This window comes from Falco rusticolus, chromosome 9 (genome assembly GCF_015220075.1).
Source record: "Falco rusticolus isolate bFalRus1 chromosome 9, bFalRus1.pri, whole genome shotgun sequence".
In the NCBI taxonomy this organism is placed as follows: Eukaryota; Metazoa; Chordata; class Aves; order Falconiformes; family Falconidae; genus Falco; species Falco rusticolus.
In genome coordinates, this window is record NC_051195.1 from 13583045 (window position 1) to 13603154 (window position 20110).

Here is a 20110-nt window from a genome sequence, read left to right on the forward strand (position 1 = left end):
CAAGCTGTTGCAATGGAGTCTGTCAAAATCCAGTTACTGAGCTTTGCCACATCCTTGTCTCAAAGGGCACTCAGCAACCTCAAGTTTAATACAGCATGAATGTACTTGGTTATGCCATGTTTATTTGTACTGATCTCCCATCAGAAAAGACAAACTGTTGTATGCTAAAAGGTGCGTGTAGCTGGCCGATCATCATGTGTTGCTTTGGGCTTGCTGCTTTCACCAATTTTCTTTTTTCCCTACCTCTGGTAGTCCTTTTGCTCTGTGTGAGAGCTGTGAGTTAACTGAATGTCATGTTGTATTCAATTGTATTGTGTTGTGTGGTGTGTTGGCAAATGCTACAGTGGAGTGGGACCAATGGTGCCAATACAGCAGTTCCCAGTGAAGTTCTATTTGCATTCCTTGTAAAGTGCTACTGCTGCCTCTGCAGGATTCAATTTCCTTTCTATTTTTATATAATTTTCCAAGTCTGTAGTTAATATTAACTGACAGGGCCAGCTGAGAATCTTGGGATTTCCTATTGCAGATAATTAAGGAAAATACTAATTCATATACAGACAGATGCCTTGTGGTAAATTGCACTGCACGAATATCATTGCCTTCACGGCTAATTCTGTTTCCTACTGATTACCGAATCTGTCTTCTAGTATAAGGTGCTAGAGGCACACAGCAGGCTTTCCAGCAAGTAGACATGTAAAGAAAGCTGCAGAGAAGCTCTTCTTTCTGAAGTGTTGCTTTTGTTCTCTGCCTAGGGTATGTGAGAGCTTGCATTTCATGCTTTCTTAATGGATCTTGGGGAAGGACCTGGAAGGGGCACTTGCATTCATCAAAGACTTTTCCAGTCCATCTTCGTTATTACCAAATTGTGTGTATGGTTCCCTATTAGGTTAGAATTGAGCTTCCTGTTTTATTCAAAAGAGAGACTGCCATCAGGAAGCAGCAATGGGCTGCTCTGCAAGGTAGCCAGGAGCTGAGGATGACTGCAAGGCAGGCAGAGCAAGTGGCCTCACCAGCCCCACAAGCCTTCTGCAGTAAGAGCAGAGAAGGGCCAGTGGCAGTAACCAGGGATGGCCACAGCCATCACTAGACAAGCCTATAGCAATGGGGCGTGCCCAAGGTCTAACGGGAAAGCTGAGTTTCAGGGTCTGGGTCAGCAAGGCACATCACACATAGTAAGGCTTACTTGCAACGTAGCTCAGGATTAGAAGCTACGCGTCAGACCCGCTCAGCCAGACCATGTGAGGGTCTGAACTTAAATGCAGCCTGGAGGAAGCCCTGATGAGGCTCCTCACGGCTTTTGCACACCAGCCTGACCCAGTGCTGCAGCTGCACTGCACTGGAGTTGGCCTTGAGCACAGTGCACTCAGAGGTAAGGGTGGCACGTTGCAGAGCCTTTTGGTGCACTCATACAGCAGCTGTAAACTACAACGTGCTTGCCCTGTTCTTGAGCTATTTCCCAGACAGGAGGCAGGTTATTGGGTCAGAGGGACCTAGTCCGATGTGGTACAGCCACGTTAAACCTTTCTGGCCTCAGAGTACTCTTAATTTGGACACAGAAGAACAGGACTTCAGAATTCAACTGAATGAACTGCCTCAGGCTGAGCAGGTTTGAAGTGTAATACTTCTATAAAATAGTATTTCCTTATTAGTTGTCAGCATAAACATAACCAAGCATTTGAACAAGCAGGTAGCTGTGATCAGAAGTACAAAGCTGGCCTCTAACATCTTGTAGAGATTCGTTTCCTGGGAGACTAGCTGTTTATCTTGTCAGTGAAAAGATCTGATAGTTTAATCCCTGTTCTTTAGGAAGGAATGTGCTGGGAGTCTCCTGACTCATAACTTATCTACAAGCAGAGGGATAAATGTTGATTGTAACATGTCTAAGTACAATAAAACACAGGCAGACAGGAAGGAGATTTGTGCTTGTCTTTCACCTTCTGAAGTGTCTCCTGCAGAGGGTATGAGAGCAGCTTTGCTGGAGTCAAATAGGTTTGCTCTCATCTGCCCACACTGGGTACCACCAGCCAGGGACACTATGGCAGGTCTGACTTCTTATAGTCCTTTAAGTGACAAAGAGCTAGTTAGAGTGTGCAGACTCAAGCCACAAACATCCTGCCAGCAGAACAGGTGTGGCCCCCAACTAGGTCAGTAGAGTTGCTACTCTGGGGAAAACAAGACCTTCTAGTTGTAAACAGATCAGAATTCATCTGGAATAAAGGAAACACAAGCACGGTCTGAAGCAGATCAGAGGTGGTGCTTCAAACCTGTTTAACCAGAGATGAGATAGTTCATTCAGTTGAGTTTTGAAGTCTTGCTTTTTTACGTGCAGGTTACCAATTTGAGGGCACTTTGGATGTACCAAAGCTATTAGCCGGCATGCTTAAGACTAACTTGTGCAGTGAAGAAAAATACAGACTAGATTCCTGGAGCTTAGCAAGAAAGATGGGAGATCAGTACAAATAAACATGGCATAACCAGGTACATTCATGCTATATTAAACTTGAGGTTGCTGAGTGCCCTTTGAGACAAGGATGTGGCAAAGCTCAGTAACTGGATTTTGACAGACTCCATTGCAACAGCTTGCTTTCCTAGCCCTGCTGTGTTTTGCATTTATCTAATTTTTTAAGTTCCTATCTCAGCATAGTTAACCCTGATTTTGTCATTCTGATATCTATTAAATGAATTATCTATTAAATTTACCAAGCTTTGCTTCCAAGACCCTTAATAAAAACCCCAAACACTAGGGTTAGCTGTTAACTAGTGGTAGAACAAAGGCAACCCATGCACCTCCAAATTGCTACTAATTCTTACTCCCCTCTCCCCTGGAATAGTGCAAAAACAATGTCTAACCATGCATGCTTTTTCTGTTGATCTGAATAACCCAGTGAGTACTGTGACTTATATTTTCTATTCATGTACTGCAGACATCCTAGCCTACAGTACTGGTGTTGCAGAGAATGAGGTATCCTGTGGGCTCTGTTTTAAGCAGCTAATATTATAGAGAGCTGAAGTTAATATATTTTAATTTATAGGTATTAGAGTGTGTTTATATATTATGTCATTTTGAAAAAGCATATGGATCACTTGGCACCTACTTGGATATGTACTTTATCATAGAATCATAAAATAGTCCTGGTGAGAAGGAACCTCGGGAGGTGTCTCAACCAACCTCCTTCTCAAAGGAGGGTCAGCTCTAAGGTCAAACCAGATTGCTCAAGGCTTTACTCAGGTCTTGAAAACATTCAAGAATGGGAACTGCACAGCCTCTCCAGGCAACTTTTCCCCTGGCTGCTTGAAAAGGTTTTTTTGTGTATGCAGTTGGAATTTTTCTTGGGATTACAACTAAATCCATATTGTAAGACAAGTATGTTGGATTGTAGTTCAGCTGTTTAATTGGGAGTCATGTCAGATGCAGAGCACAATGCTGAGGACCTATGTGGACCATAGGTGAAGTGCTGCTGACGGGAACAGGCTGTTGTCTGTAAAATCTATGCACCAGTAGGGATACAGAGGCCCTACACGTGGTATTTAATTGCACATGCAGCTCAATGTCTGTAATTCAGCCAGAGTAGAGGCTGTTATAAAAGCAGTGCCATGACACCAAAAGTACCCCGAAGTAAAAGATGCGTTTGTAAAAGTTGTACTGACTGGGTCTTCCATACCTTGTTTTCCTAACAAGTTTTACACATCTTCCTCCCCTGCAATCTAGGCATGATTTGTGTCTGTGTCTGCTGCTGCTCATATCTTTGTAGAGCAGCAAAACCAGCATGAAATTGATGTGATCTTCTTTCATTGCTGCCCAAAAGGTTCTGAATAGCAGCCCTGGAACAGTGCGGGCTTGTTGACTTCATTCTGCAGCTGCATGACAAATCTGCCCCTAAGTGTGCAGCTTCAAGAAGACAGTGCAGCATCTGTTCACTTCAAAGATAGCTTTTGGCTTGTCTTTTTTGAAATAATGAGAAATTTAAGCTACTGGGTTTACATGGAAACTTAGGAACAGGTGACTTGGGCTTCCCTCACTTGCCAGGAAAAGCTTCCCACTTCTTTTTAACTAAGGACTGGATGGATTATCTTCAATTTTAATTAAATATTTTTTGTTCCACATGTGGAGAAGTTAACATCTAATTTACAAGAAGCTTTAATCCTGGTATAATTACATTCTATTATGTGAATCTCTGTTTAGTCAAGGTATGAATGTAAAGTGTCTTTGATTTTTATGGGCTGGCTCTTTCTATATGCATCTTTTTCTATATGCATTTTCTTGTCACCATGACAACTTCCTATGACTCTATCTGACACTGAGCACTTCAGAGAAGTTACAGCTAACCCAGGGCCTGAATGCAGAGTTCCAGGGAGTAACATCTGAGCATCTGACTTCCATGGGCTCATGCGTAGTTCTGCTCTGTTGAAGTCTGATGCATCCATGCGTGCAAGTTTAAGAACAAAGAACTATATTCTTTCACCAGATCTTCAAGCTGCAACATACTGCAGTTTCTGAAATATCTTTTCATCATAATTAATGTACACTGATTTCCAAATCTAGTATTATGGACATGTTTCAGTGTATTTAACTATCACTTAACAGATTTATAGCCTGACTTGTAATAATGTCTCTACGTTTCCTTTAGTAACTATTCTCTTTATAGTCTACTGCAGAAGTTTTTATTATTGAGTACTGGGATCAGCACTTAATTGGCAAGTATTCTACCACAGAACCGAGCTACCTTATACCTGTCTTTATCTGCTCTCCAGTAACCTGGAAAAATACTCCTGCCTGTGCAAATCTGGCTGAGCTGCTCTGTCAGGAGCAATTTTTCAACTTAAACTTCAGTACCCAAAAGATCTGTGCATTCTTTGCTCTGAGATTCCTGGGCTGATACCTTGTGAGCTGTGCTGATTTGTGTTGCTGGGTGGTGGTGGGTGCTCGTTGCTATGCTTCCTCACCACTTCATACAGCGTTTTTGTTGTCTTGGGAGAGCTTGCAGTGGAGACTGGCAGGCTTTACCAAAACAGGCTTTTGCACAGGAAGCTTCAGTTCCTTGAAGGAAGGATTTGCAGGATGAAGAGTTGAAAAATTTACTTAGGGTATGTGGTTTTGCTGAGCCTTATCAGAAAATGCCTCAGCATTAGAGGTGAAACTGAGACAACTCTCAGCCTGCCAGAGGTAGTAGGGGCAAAGTTTCTGAATGAAATGTGAATGGTTAGACCTGTATCAGTGATGTTTATTGCCAAATGTTTGGCGAGACTGTGGTTTAAAAACCTTATGTATGTTATTTCCTTGTCAACCTCAAAAGAAAACCCTCGATTGCTAATTGTCTTGAATTAAAATAGTCATGTCCATCCACTGTACTAGCGTGCATAGTGGAGCCTAATGGTAGATGGAGACATTAGTCTGCTGCACAGAGCAGTAGTACTGCTTTTGCTTACTGCATTGATTCGGCATGTTCCAGCTGGCAGCTGCGGTGTCTCTGAATGTACATCATGCATATTACATCCATTTTCTGCGTGTAAAGTCTTGCATCATGTTTGGCTTTTTGAAGAGTTGCTCTGTATAACTTGAAAGATACACAGGAAGAGTTTTTACCTAAATAAAATATTTCAAGTATCTGAAAAGGAAATTGGTTACCCTTGGCTTCATGATCTGATCAGAAAGGCATGTAGAAATGTGACAACAATGTATTTCCACCATAGAAAGAGCTGCTTGTTCCATTATTTTGCTAGAAGGCTACTGGAAATGCCTTATTTGAGTCATAGTACTGGAGATGGGCTCTTCCTTCTGTTTTGCCATTGAAATAAAGCCTTCCAGGAGTAGCTCATTATAAAAATCTCACAGTGAGAGGATAAAGTTGAGTTTTGTATTGCCTAACAGAAAAAGAAGGGGGTGAGGGGGGAAGACTTCCTACTGTCTCTTAAGGAGTTCAACGGTATTTACTCTTTGACAAGTGCTGGCTGAAGTTACATTCAGGAGTATCTGTATGACCTACAAAACTCATACAGCTGTGACAAGCCAGCTCAGGCCTACAAACAGCAGATATTGGTCAGAAGCAAAACCATGATCGCTGGTTGTGCTGCTGATGAGATTTTAACTTTTGGAATCTATGCTAAAATGCATGCAGCTGAAAGCAAATGAAGATGTATTAAATTATTTACTTTTTGACTGTAGTTCTATTGATGAAATGACTAAGGAAATAGTTGGAGACATGTCCCAGTGTACTCTAGTAAGCCAAAAATCTACTGGACCACTTTAATGTACTGCTGCCAATAGCAAAATGTATGACTTGACAAAAATGCAGTTCCAAGTAGTTAATAATCAAAGGGAGTCAAAATCCTATTTTGAAAAATAAACACCAAATGTTTAATTAACTCTAATACCAAATTGTGACATGGTTCTTAGCCTGAGCTGCCAAAAAAAAAAAAATTATTACTGATCCTAAGGGCAGATGCATAAATTAAGGCTGCTACGTTTTCAAGAAATGTTTGGTAACTTCTTTATTTACCAGTAGATGTCACTGGAGTCCAGCAGAGAGCTATTATTACTTTAAAACCTCTGTTCTGCTTAATTGAACCTTTATTTCATAGAAAAACATTCAATATTTGTACATGTTGACATACATCCAATAAAAAGGAAGAACTCCAGTGCTCTTTCAAATGTTTTTTTCTTGTCTCAGCTACTGGTAACTGTTGGTGGATAATTCAATGGATTGAGAACAAATTCTGATTATTTTTTTTTTCTCTGCAGCATGCCTGAATCTGGCCCGAGTTGATAATAACCAAAGTGATGATTCGATGCAAAGGTGAAGCCAGCTAGCAGTGCCTGTGTGATTCCTCAGCCTTTGCCCAATCTTCCATTTTGGGGTGGGGGTGCATAGGGAATCAAGCCAAAAGACCTAAATCTTCAGGGGGTTTGCCACCTGTGCTGAAAATTACAGAGAGTCATGGCGCTGAATGGCACAGGAAGGGCCTGTCAGAAACAGAGCAGCTCTCTGCAAGAGTGAGGAAGCATTTAGGGAGGAAAAATAGTGGAAGCTCGATTTTTGGTGCCTGTAGGTACCTACCTCTGGAAATAAGCAGATAACCCTACTGATGTCAGTGATTTTTTTTCCTCCAGTCTTAAATGTAAATTATTTCCAAAGATTCTATATAATCATGTGTCATTGGTTTTATGCACTTGTACTTTATTATAGGGAAGTTTTTCTGAAGATCTGGATCTTGCTTCTAATACCTTGCATTAGAAGACACAGCACTGTGCTGAACAGGACTGCTTAGGATTGAGCTGAAGTAGAGCATGGAATGACCTTTTTCTGTTTTAATGAACTGTAGTTCTTGTCTGTCATGTGTTTGCTAGGCGGGTGATGGGCAAAGGTATTTTCACTGAAATGTGCTTTCAGGTATGCTCAGGTATTTGCTATCTGAAAGACACGTGTGGTTACTACATGATGTTCAAGTCACTTGATATCATACATCAACAGATAAAAGGGGAGTTAGCTTTTGTACAGGTAGAGTAAAAGGCTTATTCTTTATGGAAACCACCAGGGAGACATTTTGAGTTTGTTGAAGCAGCCTTAGTTTGAGCCTAAGCTCTTGCATCAATACATTCCTCCAACCTCTTTCAAATGTTTAGCAAGAAATTACTGTGCTACACGGTAAACTTTTATCTCAGGAATTCAAGATTGCACATCCACTAGAAAACTACAGCATAAGGAGGGTGCTGCAGGCCAGTGTATTATTAGATTAATCATGTGCTTTTGGATAGTAAATGCACTGCCTGTTCTGTTGCACTTACATGTGGCTAGATCCAGTAATGAGTCATTTGTTTGATATGTCTAAAGAACCAGTCAACAGACAGGTTGCTTTTAGCCTTTTGTTATCTTCTTTAAATACATTTCTGAAGTACTCTGCCCACCGCTTGTTAACAGGCTCTCAGCTACGTGCTGTAGGATGACCTTTGACCATTCCACAGAACGTGATTCATTGTATGCACTGAACCTTGGTAAATGTGGACAGGCTTGCAGAACTGGCGCCATGTATGGCCCAGGATGTACCAGGGTCTTGTGCAACAGGCAGAACACATGGCAGCTTTCTTCACAGTGCTGCATTATAGTTTGAATAAAGGTGGAAGTAATTTGTTCAGGGCTGTATTCTAGCAGGAAACGGGTGATATTTTCTTGCCTTCTTATGGGGAAATCTTCATTTAATTATTTTTTTAATTATAATTTTATCAGCTTAATTTGCTAGATAGTACATAATTCTGCCATGACATTCAGGGACATGTCCATCTAGTCCTCTTTAGTCCCACAGGTTTTAATTCTCTGTGGATTTTCTTTTCCAGTTGTACTTGATGTTGCTGCTGTTGGTATCATCACACACAGTCCTCTAAGGCCACACGTACTGGTCTCAGTGCAGCAGCTTAGTTGTTTGACCTGATATTGCTATGGTTTAATGTTTTGTAACTGCTGTAGAAGTGCTTGGCTACTGGCCAAGTTCCACTCTTTCTAAAAAGTAGAAACAAGTACTTGGGAAATACAAAGGTGAAAACAAGTCTTGTAAATAAAAACTGAAAAGGGAGCAGAGCGATTATAGCATCTGCATTCAAGAGCCCACACACAAACCTAATAATCAAAACCAAGAGGACAAAGTAACATAATATATACCTGTTGGTCATGTACATGCCCTTCCTAACTGGTGAAGGGAGCAAATCAGCAAAATAAGCAATAGAAATGGTCGCTACCCTATTGCTGAAGGAGGACTAGAATAGGACAATGACAGTCTCACCAATGGACACTTTATAAGAACAGTTTAAACCACCAATTGCTTATTGCATTCCCATGTTTTCTTTCCCCAACAAACACTATGACAGCACATTTTGGTAGCTTTCCTAAAAGTCTGCTGCCATGAAAACAGACACAAATTCAATAATGATGTGAAACAAATTCTTAAAAGTATTAAAACCACAAAACCTCAGGGAGAGGGTAAGGTTGGTATCGAATCTGGTCCTTCTATAAGGCTGCAACAAATCTCAGGCATTTGAGAGAGTCAGTCCCCTTTTACTCCATAACAAAACAATGGAAACTTCATCAGACCAAAAAACATAGACTTTCCTTGCTGCTTTTAAAGTTAAGCTGCATCCTCAGCTGCAAATGAGGGTTAGTTTTTTTTTTTTTCCTGAAACACCTTGGCATGTTGTAAAATCTTCGTGGGAAACAGCACAGTTAGTTACTTTCTCAGCACAGCTTGCTGAGATAAACTGCATGGCAGAATAAAGTTCTGACCTTGACGATTATAACAAGGTGAAGCTACTTAGTGTTTTTCCCACTAGTATTTCACCACAGGTTTTTCCAGTAGACTTGCAGGCGGATCACCTAGGGAAGAAAATTGCACAGAACAACCACTGAGAATTTAGCCGTAGGTGAATGACTACTGTTGGTTCATCAAGCCAAACTAGTCTTTCCAGAGGCTTTTACATCGCAGGGCCAATGCTGCCTCTCACATGATTGCAACAGATGGGTGTGCAGGCCAGAGAGAAGGTGTAGTGCAACTTTTTCTGCTAGCTGCCTGGGTCTAATGCATTAGTGCCATGAACCAGGGATTTTTTTATTATTATTTTTTGTTACATCACATAGAACTAGCCCTTTGCTGCATTTCTGTAAGCATTCCCTTGTTCTGTCAAGCAGTGTTTGTTTTAACCTTTCGGTTTCTAAACTTAACGCCTTGGTTTGACCACCTCTTATCAGGAGACAGCTACAATATGCAAATACTGAGAAAGTATGATCCAAACCTGTATAAAGGTCCCCTATTTGAATGCCTTTCGGTCTTCTCAGGGTTCAGTGTCAGAAATTAGCAGTATGCTATCCATTGGAAATACCTCACTTAGAAAAGCCCTGTTCTTGACAGAAATCACACTTCCCTGTACATTGGGTTGCAGGTCTCCCCTCCCTATATATTCTGGTTTATGGTCTGCTTTATTGGGTTTGTGTGGGTTTGGATTTTGGTAGCCAGGGGGGATGGGGGGGGGGGGGGGGGCTTCTATGACAGGCTGCCAGAAGCTTCCCCCATGTCTGACAAAGCCAATGCCAGCCGGCTCTGAGATGGGCCCACGACTGGCCAAGGCCAAGCCCATCAGCGATGGTGGCAGTGCCTCTGGGATAATGTATTTAAGAAGGGGAAAAAACTTCGCCATGGAAGCTTCCGCTGGAGAGAGGAGTGAGACTGTGTGAGAGCAGCCGCCCTGCAGCCCCAGGTCACGCAGGAGGGGCAGGAGGGGCTCCAGGCACCGGGGCAGAGGTTCCCCCGCAGCCCGCGGTGCAGCCCACGGTGAGGCAGGCTGTGCCCTCAGCCCGTGGGGGTCCATGGAGGAGCAGATCCCCACCTGCAGCCCGGGAGGGTCCCACACCAGAGCAGGTGGGTGCCCGCAGGAGGCTGTGACCCCGCGGGGACCCCGGCTGGGGCAGCGTGTGCCTGAGGGGCTGCACCCACGGGGGGACCCACGCTGGGGCAGGGCAGGGTGCGAGGACCCTCCCCATGGGGGGAAGGGGCGGCAGAGACAGCGTGTGAGGGACTGACCCCAGCCCCCGTCCCCCTGCATCACTCGGGATGAGGAAGCAGAGAAAACTGGGAGTGAAGTTGACCCTGGGAAGAAGGGAAGGGTGGGGGAAGGTGTTTTTAAGTTTTGATTTTTACTTCTCGTGACCCTACTCTGATTTGAATGGTAATAAATTAAACCAATTTCCCCAAGTTGAGTCTGTTTTGCCTGTGACAGTAATTGCTGAGTGATGTCCCTGTCCTGACCCACAGAGCCTTTTGTTATGTTCTTCCCCCCGCCCAGCTGAGGAGGGGGGTGATGGAGCTGCTCGGTGGGCCCCTGGCACCCAGCCAGGGTCAAACCATCACATCTGCTCTGACCCAGCCGCTGCAGCTCTCAGTGCAACCCAGCTGTTCTCGCCTGCTTCATGCTGCTGCAAGTGGTGTTGCTGAACTTGCTTTGGCACACATTAGTAGCGATACTAATCTATAAATGACTATTTTCAGAGCTGTTTCAGAAAGGTTGACTAAAGCACAATAATTAGTTACTTAATGTGTCTCTTTACCCTCCCTTCATCTTTGCTATGCAAATAGCAAGGGGGAAATTCTAGCCCCAGTGAACCGAAATGGCGAAGCTCTAAGTGCTGTCACCCATGCATGCCACATGACAGTTGAAGGACAGGAACTGGAGAAGACTGACATTTTGCAAAGAAAAAGCAAAACACACTGAAATGTTTAGCATTTTAAGTGGCACTAATTGGGACATGAAAGCACTGCAGCAGTTGTGAACGCAGCAAGAGCAGCAGGAGACCTTTTTCTCCCCCACCCCTTTCCACCTGGACAAGAGGCAAGGAAGGAAGTACTATAGGAAGCAGGAGAGAACTTAGGAGGCAAATAGTGACAAGGCTGAGACACAGAAGAATGGGAAAGAGGCAAAGGGGAAGATGTGGAGTGGATTGAGGGGCCACTGGTTTTCATGGTTGTGAGAGGAGCGGTCTGGGTATAAGGAGTAATGGGGAGAGCCTTCCTGTCAGCTACTGTTTGCTTCTTGGGCAGCACTTCACAGGGAAGCAGGGCAATGGGTTATTTAGCTTATCCTTTTGTAGGAAAAGGAGTGGAGCAAGGATGCGTTATGCTGTTCATTTATGTACTTGGTATGAAAGATACCTACTGCTGTGGTCCTTTTAAAGCCTGTTTGTAGCCTTGCTTTAATTTTGTCCATGAGGCAGCGCTGAGAAGCCTTCCTGACAGCTTCTGGAAGGATATGACTGACTTCATCTTCCCCCAGAGTATCTGCTGCACAGGAAATCTTCGATTTTCCTACTGCATTGCCTCTGTTTTCTTTTGGAAGAAACTGAAACAGTTTAATTAATAGCTGCCTCAAGACTGAATTATGTGAAAGGCTCCGTACTAGGCTACAGCTCATTTTGAAAAATCTGTGTTTGTTCCCCACACAGAGATCTCAGCACAGAACCTTGAAAAGAGAACTGGGAGGGTTTTAGTGTATATTAAGGTGCGATGTATTCAAGTAACTCTTCTGTCCTTCTTGTACATTCTTTCTACTGTTACACTTTTATCTCTCATGTCCTGCTTTGATGTATTTGAGCTGTGGTTTTCCGGGCTTTCTGACTTCATTATAAATAGTAAAGATGCTAGTTTTTCTTGTGGGGGGAGTAAAGGAACACTATAGGAAGCTGTAGGAGTCACTTTGGCTTTCCCAGAAAAGTTTTCAAGGTGGAAAAGCTGAAGCTGTAAGATAGCTGCTTACCTCCTGCTGCTGTTCTTATGGAGGCAAATGCCAAACTGGAGTATTTTGTGTGCTGCTTTTTTTGTGAAAGGTTTTCTATGGTTGACTTTGTGTTGTTTTTTTGTGAAGGGAATTCAATAATAGAATTCCACAGAAAGCATAAGATGCCTGTTGAATTCTACCCTCTTTGAGAATTAAACTTATCTACTGCCCAACATAGATAGCTTTTGCTCTGTCTTTGTACTTACATATTTGAGGTGAGCTAGGTGAAAATGGAAATGGCAAAGCTTAACATGTTAATTGCCAAGCTTATTAAGTTACAAGGTATGAAATTTTCAGAAATATCTAAAGTAAGCTAGGTGCAGAAAATTTGGCCCATTTCTGCTGTTCTTAAGCATGTTTGTTTTCCATCATCATCTAAGTAAAAAGTTTTATTAGACTTCTAGGCTTCTGCTGATACCCAAGATAGGATAGGCAGCACATAAATTAGTTCAGTTTATCCTCAGTTAGGCATGTGAAACTCCGTCGTGAGCATGAATCTGCAGTGTCTTAGATTACTCTGTACAGGGATTCTACAAAGACTGAAAATACTGTTGGACATATGAAGCTAGCCCAGGGAGTACAGGATGCGTGACAGCTTTCAAATAACATTCAGTTATTACCACTATACTGAAAAGTTCTCTAAATTACTGTTTAAGTGATTTATGTAGCCCAGGCTTTAAGTTAGAAATGTATTTAATTTAATTTCAACTCTTAGTTTCTATTCGGGTATAAAGTTATTTCTAAATAGTTTTTTGGTGTCCCTGCCTCACTCTGGGCATATTCTTCACCTTTTCTGGTTCTCCGGACAATTTTTTTCAAATGCTGTAAAGACCTCCACACAGCCTCCAAGTATGATAGAGTCTCACAGTACTGTTTTTTCCTCTTTGTCTGACAGATCAGTTAGTCACCAAATAAGACTTTTAGACTCATGCAACAGAATGCAAAACTCAAACTGGTTTCACTATCCATTTTACTCTTGAAGTTTAAACAAGCTAATTAGAAGCTCTGATACAAGAATACTCACAGGAAAAAAAAATCTCCTTACTTTTTGTATTCAAATTATGTATTTTAAAATTTCTAACCTGTTTTCAGTAGCTCTTCAATAACAGAGTCGGGTGGTTAGATACAGATAAACTTGTAAGCCTTCTTTGAAATACAACACAAATCTCCACTGTATCTCAAATCAACCTTGTCCATCCCATCACAAGGCCCAGTCTAGTTTATTTTTACTTTGTCTAGCACTAGTTGTACGCTGGCTTTAGGGAGCACATTCAGAGTGTGTTCATTCTTCAGAAGTAATAACTAAAATGGAAATTACATCAATAGATAGCAGGTAAAGGCCAAAAATCGATTTACTTACAGGGTCACTAAACGAAACCATAGTCCTGCCTCTCTCTATTGAAAGCCAGTAATTTTGCATTGGGTAAATTAAATGTAAAATTAAGAAACAAGTAATGTTTCTTAACTAGAAGTATCGAGACGACTCTAACCTCTTCTGTGCAGTGAAATCAACCTATTATTTTTTTTTTTAAATTCATTTTGTATTTGGGACCTGTCTTGTAAACCATTTCCTCAAACAACAGATGGCTACAACAATCACGTGTTGTGAAACCATAGAAGGTTCCAAGGTTGTAGAGGTTTTTTTGGTTGCTTTTCTTTCCTGAGTGCCTCACGCCTCTGAAAAATGACCGGACTATACCTGAGAGTGATGCACTGCTTTTCTAGTAGTGCATTCTTAGTTTTCTATTCCACAAGCATTTTACAAAATACTGCTTACAGAATACACAATAGTGGATTGGAGGGTGGTTTGATGCCTACATGTATTTGTTGTATGACACTACCTCCGCGGAGTTTTTTTTTTTTGCGCTACACACGGAGTGTATCATTAATTAAAGTCTCAAAGGTGTGCATAAATAGAATGTACGTGGGTGGATGTAACTTCTTTGTATAAGCTAGTGCGTGTGGAAGGAGCATGTGAAAGCCACGATTTCACAGTCCGCACCACGTTTGTTCCATGGGACCTCTCCGCAGCGCATGTTTCCTCCCCGGGGCGGATGTAACGGCTGGGGGCTGTGCAGCCGCTGTGAGTACCCAGAGACCTGCCCGGCGAGGAAGGGGCTCGCCTCCCCGGGGAGGCTGCCCGCTGCTGTCGGCGTAAAACTTTTAACGGAGTCGCCACAGGGGTGTTTCGCTGCCCGCCGCGCTCCCAAACTCCTACGAAGGGCCTTGACCTCGACTGCGGCTGCCCCAGCCCCTGCCCGCCGCCAGCCCCGCCGGGGCAGCCCCGGGAGACTCCGGGCCCCGCGCAGGGACCCACGGCCTGGGCCGGCGGAGGGGCCAGGCTCCCGCCTCCAGAACCGCGGCGGCCGCACGGCCCGGGGGTGCGGGCCCTGGCGGAGGCCGCCGCGGGGGAGGCGGCGGGTCCCGCCAGGCCGCGCCCTCCCGGTCGCCTCGGGGCAGCGCCGGACGGCCGAGCCCCGCGCCGGGCCCTGGGCAGCGCGGAGGGGCCTTGCGGGACCCCGCGCTGGGAGGGGCGTCCCCCGGCCGGCCCGGCCCGCGCCGCACTACGGCTCCCAGCAGGCACCGCGCGGGGCGGGCCGGCATCAGCGGGGCGGGCGCATGCGCGGCGGCGCCGCCGTCGGTTGAGTAAGGCGGGGTGCGATTGGCTGCGGGCGGCGGCCGGGCGTGGGACGCGCAGTGACGGAAGGAGCGGGGCAAATGGCGGAGAGATGGTCCCGGGCCCCGTCCCGAGAGCGGCGATAATCCCCGCGCGGAGGAAGCGGCGCCGGAGGAGGCGGCGCCGGGGGCCCTAACGCCCGCGCCACCCCGGGAGGGTGCCGCCGCCGCCGGGGGAGGGGCGGAAGCGTCCCGTTGGCGAGCGCCTTTAGCAGGCGGTAGATCGGCGGCCAGAAACCGCGGCGAGAGCCACATCCGCGGCGCCGCCCGGAACGCGCCGGGCCCGCGCCCGGGCTCCCGCCGCCCGCCCGCCCCTGCCGTCACGACCCACGCCGAGGTAGGTGCCGGCCGAGGGGACGGCCGGGGACGGCCGCCCGGCGCCCGAGGCCTGTGCGGGCCGCGGAGCAGGCCCCGGCACCCCGGCGGGTACGAGCCGCCGGCCGCTGCCCCCGGCGCGGTCCCGCTTCCGGGGCGGCGGCCGCCCGGCGGGGCGTGTGGCAGGGCCGCGGCCCCCGGCCCGCCGGGAAGTTCTCGGGGCGGGGGCGGCGGGGCTCGGCCCGGGGCCGGAGCGCGGGCCGTGGCCGGGGGGGTGTAGGGGCGGTGCGGCCCGCCAAGCCGGCGGGTTCCGCCGTTCGCTGCGGGCCGGGGGCTGCCGCCGTGGGGGCCGGTGTGCCTGTGGGGCGGGGGGAGGGGGCCGGGCAGGAAGGGAAATGACATCAGAAACGGCCGGGCGTGCACGGTGGGGTGACCCGGTTCCGCTAGCACCCCCTCCCTTCCCCCCCACCCCCCCGCCGCAGGGGGAGGGAGGAAAAAAGAAACTGTCACCGTGGGATTTCATCAGCCTTCTCTGCCTCCGCGCATTTAAGCTATTTCGCTTTTTCTCGGTTATGTAAGAGGAGCGGTGTAGCGAGGAGCCGCCAGCGGGGGTGGCCGATGGGCGCCCCGGGGAGCTGCGGGCGGCCGGGGCCGGCTGGGCCGCCCCGCTGGCTCTGGGAAATGCCCGAGAATTAGGGGTCAGGTTTTTGCTTGTGTTTTGCATTTCTTGCACTGCTCCGGATATCGCAGCGCAATGCAGGAGAGAGAGGTAGGGAGTGGAAACAGGGTGGCGGTTGGCCGAGGTTTTTATTTCACACTGGGTGAAAAGCAAGAGAGAATTGTCAGTAAAGGGTAGAAATCCTGTTCTGCTGATGCTCCCCTGTAAGGAGGTACCTGTCTATTTCCCCATCTTTAATTTCAATCTAAGATACGAATTTATAGCGTAGTGTATTTATGTTTTCCTGATACTCGGCTTTTAACCCATTTACATCATATTGAATACTTCTGTGAGTTTTTGTGAGATGATCATAATTTTTAAACTTGTAAATAGCAAAATGTAGATTCAGAAGGCTGTATTTCTGGAAAATAAAGTTCTCTTGACTAAAGGAATCATCTCTTTAAAAGTGCAAGCCGCAAGTCGTAATTTAAGTCTGCCATTATTTTTGCAGTTGCTGGGAATGTAGTGTTGGAAATACTTATTTGAGTCAGGGTTTAGGGGAAGAAAGTGTGATGGTGGTAAGTGAAGTTACTTCAGGGGTTTTATTTGTAAGAGCTGTGTAGAAAATGAGCTTTTCATAAATACTTCACTTTAGTTTCTATAGCTTTAAAAACTGGCCTTTATGGTATAAAATATTTTAGTTATGGTTCTAAATATTTTCAAGCATCAGTAAACTGAAGCTACTGAGTTGGATTTGTTGTACTGTTTTTTATCTGAAGTATGTGGGTAAGTTTTAGCTTTGGTCTTTGCAAAATAGGAAATTAGGGCCTCTTAACAGGGGAGCAAAAAAAGAAAAAGTGTGGCAACGATGCGTTTGGAGCAGCACAGAGTAGACTGATGACACTGTGGGGAAAAAGACGGTGGAGGTGGGGTTAAAGAGTAACGTCTCCTAGAAGTAGCCAGAAGCCATCTGCAAAATGATGTTTCACAGCAGAATTCTGGTCAGTAGATAAGCACATGTCTTTACCATCCCTATGCTAAACTGCCGGGCAGAAGGGTGCTTCCCGAAGTGGTGCTTCCTGTATCTCTTCTGCATTGCAACACCAGCCATGTGGTAAACTTCTGAAGTTCAAATTTGATATTTTTAGTTCACTCAAAATTTGCTCAAACATAGATGACCCGACGAATTGCTCAGTTCCTATGATAAGTGAAGGTTGGCCTGGTCTGATAAAAGGAGACTATTATTAGTAAGACAATCTTGCTAGAGTGAAGTGATAGAATGACATTTCTGGAAACCAGTCTGGCGATTTTTGGCAGAAGCTAGTCTAGCACTTCAGGTTGAGGAACTCTGGACTATCGAGGTGAAAACTAAAATATGCAAGAAAGATGGTGTAATGCATATTGAGGGGAATACTAATAAAAACAGTTGTCTTGAACAAATGGATCATGTGATAAATTTATTAACAATTACTTTAAGCACTATTTTTCATATAATTTACTATATATGAAGGCAGTTGACACTTTAAAAGTTGAATTTCTTTGATTCTGTCATTAAAATAAATGCCCCCTTTGTTAACAGACTTCTCTCCAGTATGCAGAGTAATGTCAGAGAGAAAGATGGACTTGATTAGATTCAGACTGACTATAAAGAATTCCAATTTCCTATTCGTGTTTGGGCCAAAACAAAACCAAACCAAAAAAAAAAAAAAAGAGAGAGAAAAGATGGTTTATAAAACAGATATGGTCGTTTTGGTTTTATGTCCAGTAATTGAAGTATTTGTTTTGGGAAAAAGAAACAAAGTAGTCTGTCTTCCTTCTTGAGTTAAACAAAAGTAGGAATAGAACACATGCAGGGAACTGTTTAAATGTGTTCCTGTTTAATCTGTTCATATTTAAACTTTATGTTTCCAAGAGAGCAAACTGTGAATAGGGCTGCAGTTGTTGCAGCCAGTAAACAGTCTTGGTTATGCTGGTCTGTGTAAGGTGTCCTCCATGATCTTAGAAATGGATTACGAAGTGTCTCTTTGTTCCTGTCCCTTGATCGATCAGATTCACTCATGGAGGATTGCTGTGTACCTGTCCTGACCATGACTGTGCAGATGGCATAAACCACATTGTATTACCAAATCATATGCTTGCTAAATGAGCCTGGGTGTGTGTGAAGAACGTAGGGTGAAGTTGTCATTGTTATTTGTGATTAATCAGTATTTAAAATATCTATAGCAACTTGAAATATTTTGACAGTATTTTATTTAACTACAAAGAGTCTTGTTAAAGCCGAACTACAAAAAATCTTTTGAAAAAAAACCTGTGTTACTGGGCTGTAGCAGAGCATTGTGTGTTCAGATGAGGTGAAAATATTGTTTAGCTTTCTGCTGATGTTTTGTGAAAGCAGTGCCATCTGCACTTGAAAAATAAAATTAGAGCAAAGCAATACCAAAAATAATGTATTCATGGCAGACTTTTCTTAAGGATCCATTGTGCCATTGTTCTATAAATGTTCAAGTAACTGAATTTTGAGTTAAGTTGGTACATATATTACTTATGGCAGAAACTTTTGACATAATGACATTCACATGTAAATGACTTAGTCTATAGAAAGAAGCAGCCTATGTGTCTGTTGCTTGTGTGAAATATACATGCTTGGTGTTTGTAGGCCCAATAAAGGGTGGAAGTACATTCATTTGTACGGCAAAGTTGGTGAATTTATGTTTCTTTTTTTTTCCAACAGAGAATATGAAACAGGAGCCAAAATGACGTCCCGATTTGGAAAGACCTACAGCCGGAAAGGGGGAAACGGCAGTTCCAAGTTTGACGAAGTGTTTTCCAACAAACGGACCACCCTTAGTACAAAATGGGGAGAAACCACCTTCATGGCCAAATTAGGACAGAAGAGGCCCAGTGTCAAACCAGATATTTCTGAAGTTCCTAAAAAACCCAAAGTTGAAGATGAGGTAACAGAGGATCCATTTGGATTTGACAGTGATGAAGAATCTCTTCCTGTGTCCTCAAAGAATGTGTCACAGGCTAAAAGTTCCTCTCAGCTGGAACCTGGTGAAGCTGCTCAGTCTGAGGACTTCACTCCTCTACTTGAAGCTAACAGCAGAATTAATCAGCCAGACAGTGGAGAAAATGTTGCATCCAGCAAGGGCATGTCTTTTGACAATACTGTTCCTCTCGCAAAAGAAAAGAGCACAAGCAAAAATGTGGAAGATGGAGAATGCAAAAGCAGCAGCGCTAAAGTTGTAACAGCAGGTATGTTTACTCACCTGCCCAGATAGTTCTGTTATCCTCAGATTTTAAAAATTACATTTAGACTTCATGTTTTCAGGGGTTGGTTAAATGTTCTAATAAAGCCATGGGGCAATTAACTCTTACTTGTAAGAAACTGTGAAGGATACACTATTTAACTAAAAACAGCAGGAAGCATTCTGCATTTTACATATTGGTCTGAGATCCTTGGCACCCTAATCCTTACATCTGGGAGTTGAGATACAGTGCTTTAGAGTCAACGTAGTATGTTAGTCTGCTTTGAATAGAACAGAGTAACAATATTCCTTTTCTGAAATTTATTCTGAGCTCAGTGTATTTGTGGTTTTTTTAACCCTTTTAAAAATGTATTTTGAAGAGTGATGATTTGGTGATAATAGAATGCTTTATTCTGAAGTTTCTGGCTTTAATTTAGTGGGGGTACATCGTTACTAACATGCAGGTGCAAATACAGCTTACGACCTGCCTTATTCAATTATTCGGATGGCAAAAGTCGTTTTCTGAACTTCAGTTGCAGAAAGGTATATATATTTTTTTTTTAATTGGCACATCTTTATTGACATGTACATAAAAACCTCCAGACCTATGAAACAGAATTCTGTCAGACATCTTTTAGGGGCTGTTTTCAGGCTCTGAAATGTTGGTAAGCTATCTGCTCTCAAGGGGGAATTCACAAACCCTGTGGAGCTGAACATCACTGTGGTTTTGTTCACATCATTCTTAGCCAACATCACGTGTTACTGTATCTCACCAGAATTTTTCATACAATGGGCCGATGAAACCACAGCTTCTAAAATTGGGCAGATCACATTAGATGAACCTTGATGGCGATGACACCTACTGGCTTGCTCTGGATTATCATAATCAATTTTAATGAGAAGAAC

General features: G+C 44.2%; 1 protein-coding gene across 5 annotated transcripts in view; it reads left to right on the plus strand.

Moving 5' to 3' along the window:
* WAPL (WAPL cohesin release factor) overlaps positions 1-20110 on the plus strand; it is a 159860-nt gene that overhangs the window by 72126 nt on the left and 67624 nt on the right. For 2 of the 5 annotated variants that reach the window (XM_037400922.1, XM_037400927.1), the window contains exons 1-2: positions 14978-15320; positions 18688-19211. In XM_037400922.1, the coding sequence (XP_037256819.1) occupies positions 18710-19211 (502 nt within the window). In that variant the 5' untranslated portion in view covers positions 14978-15320; positions 18688-18709. Of the gene's footprint in view, positions 1-14977; positions 15321-15834; positions 16068-18051; positions 18073-18687; positions 19212-20110 lie in introns of those variants that run through there. The other 3 variants (XM_037400925.1, XM_037400926.1, XM_037400924.1) reach the window with 3 other exon arrangements.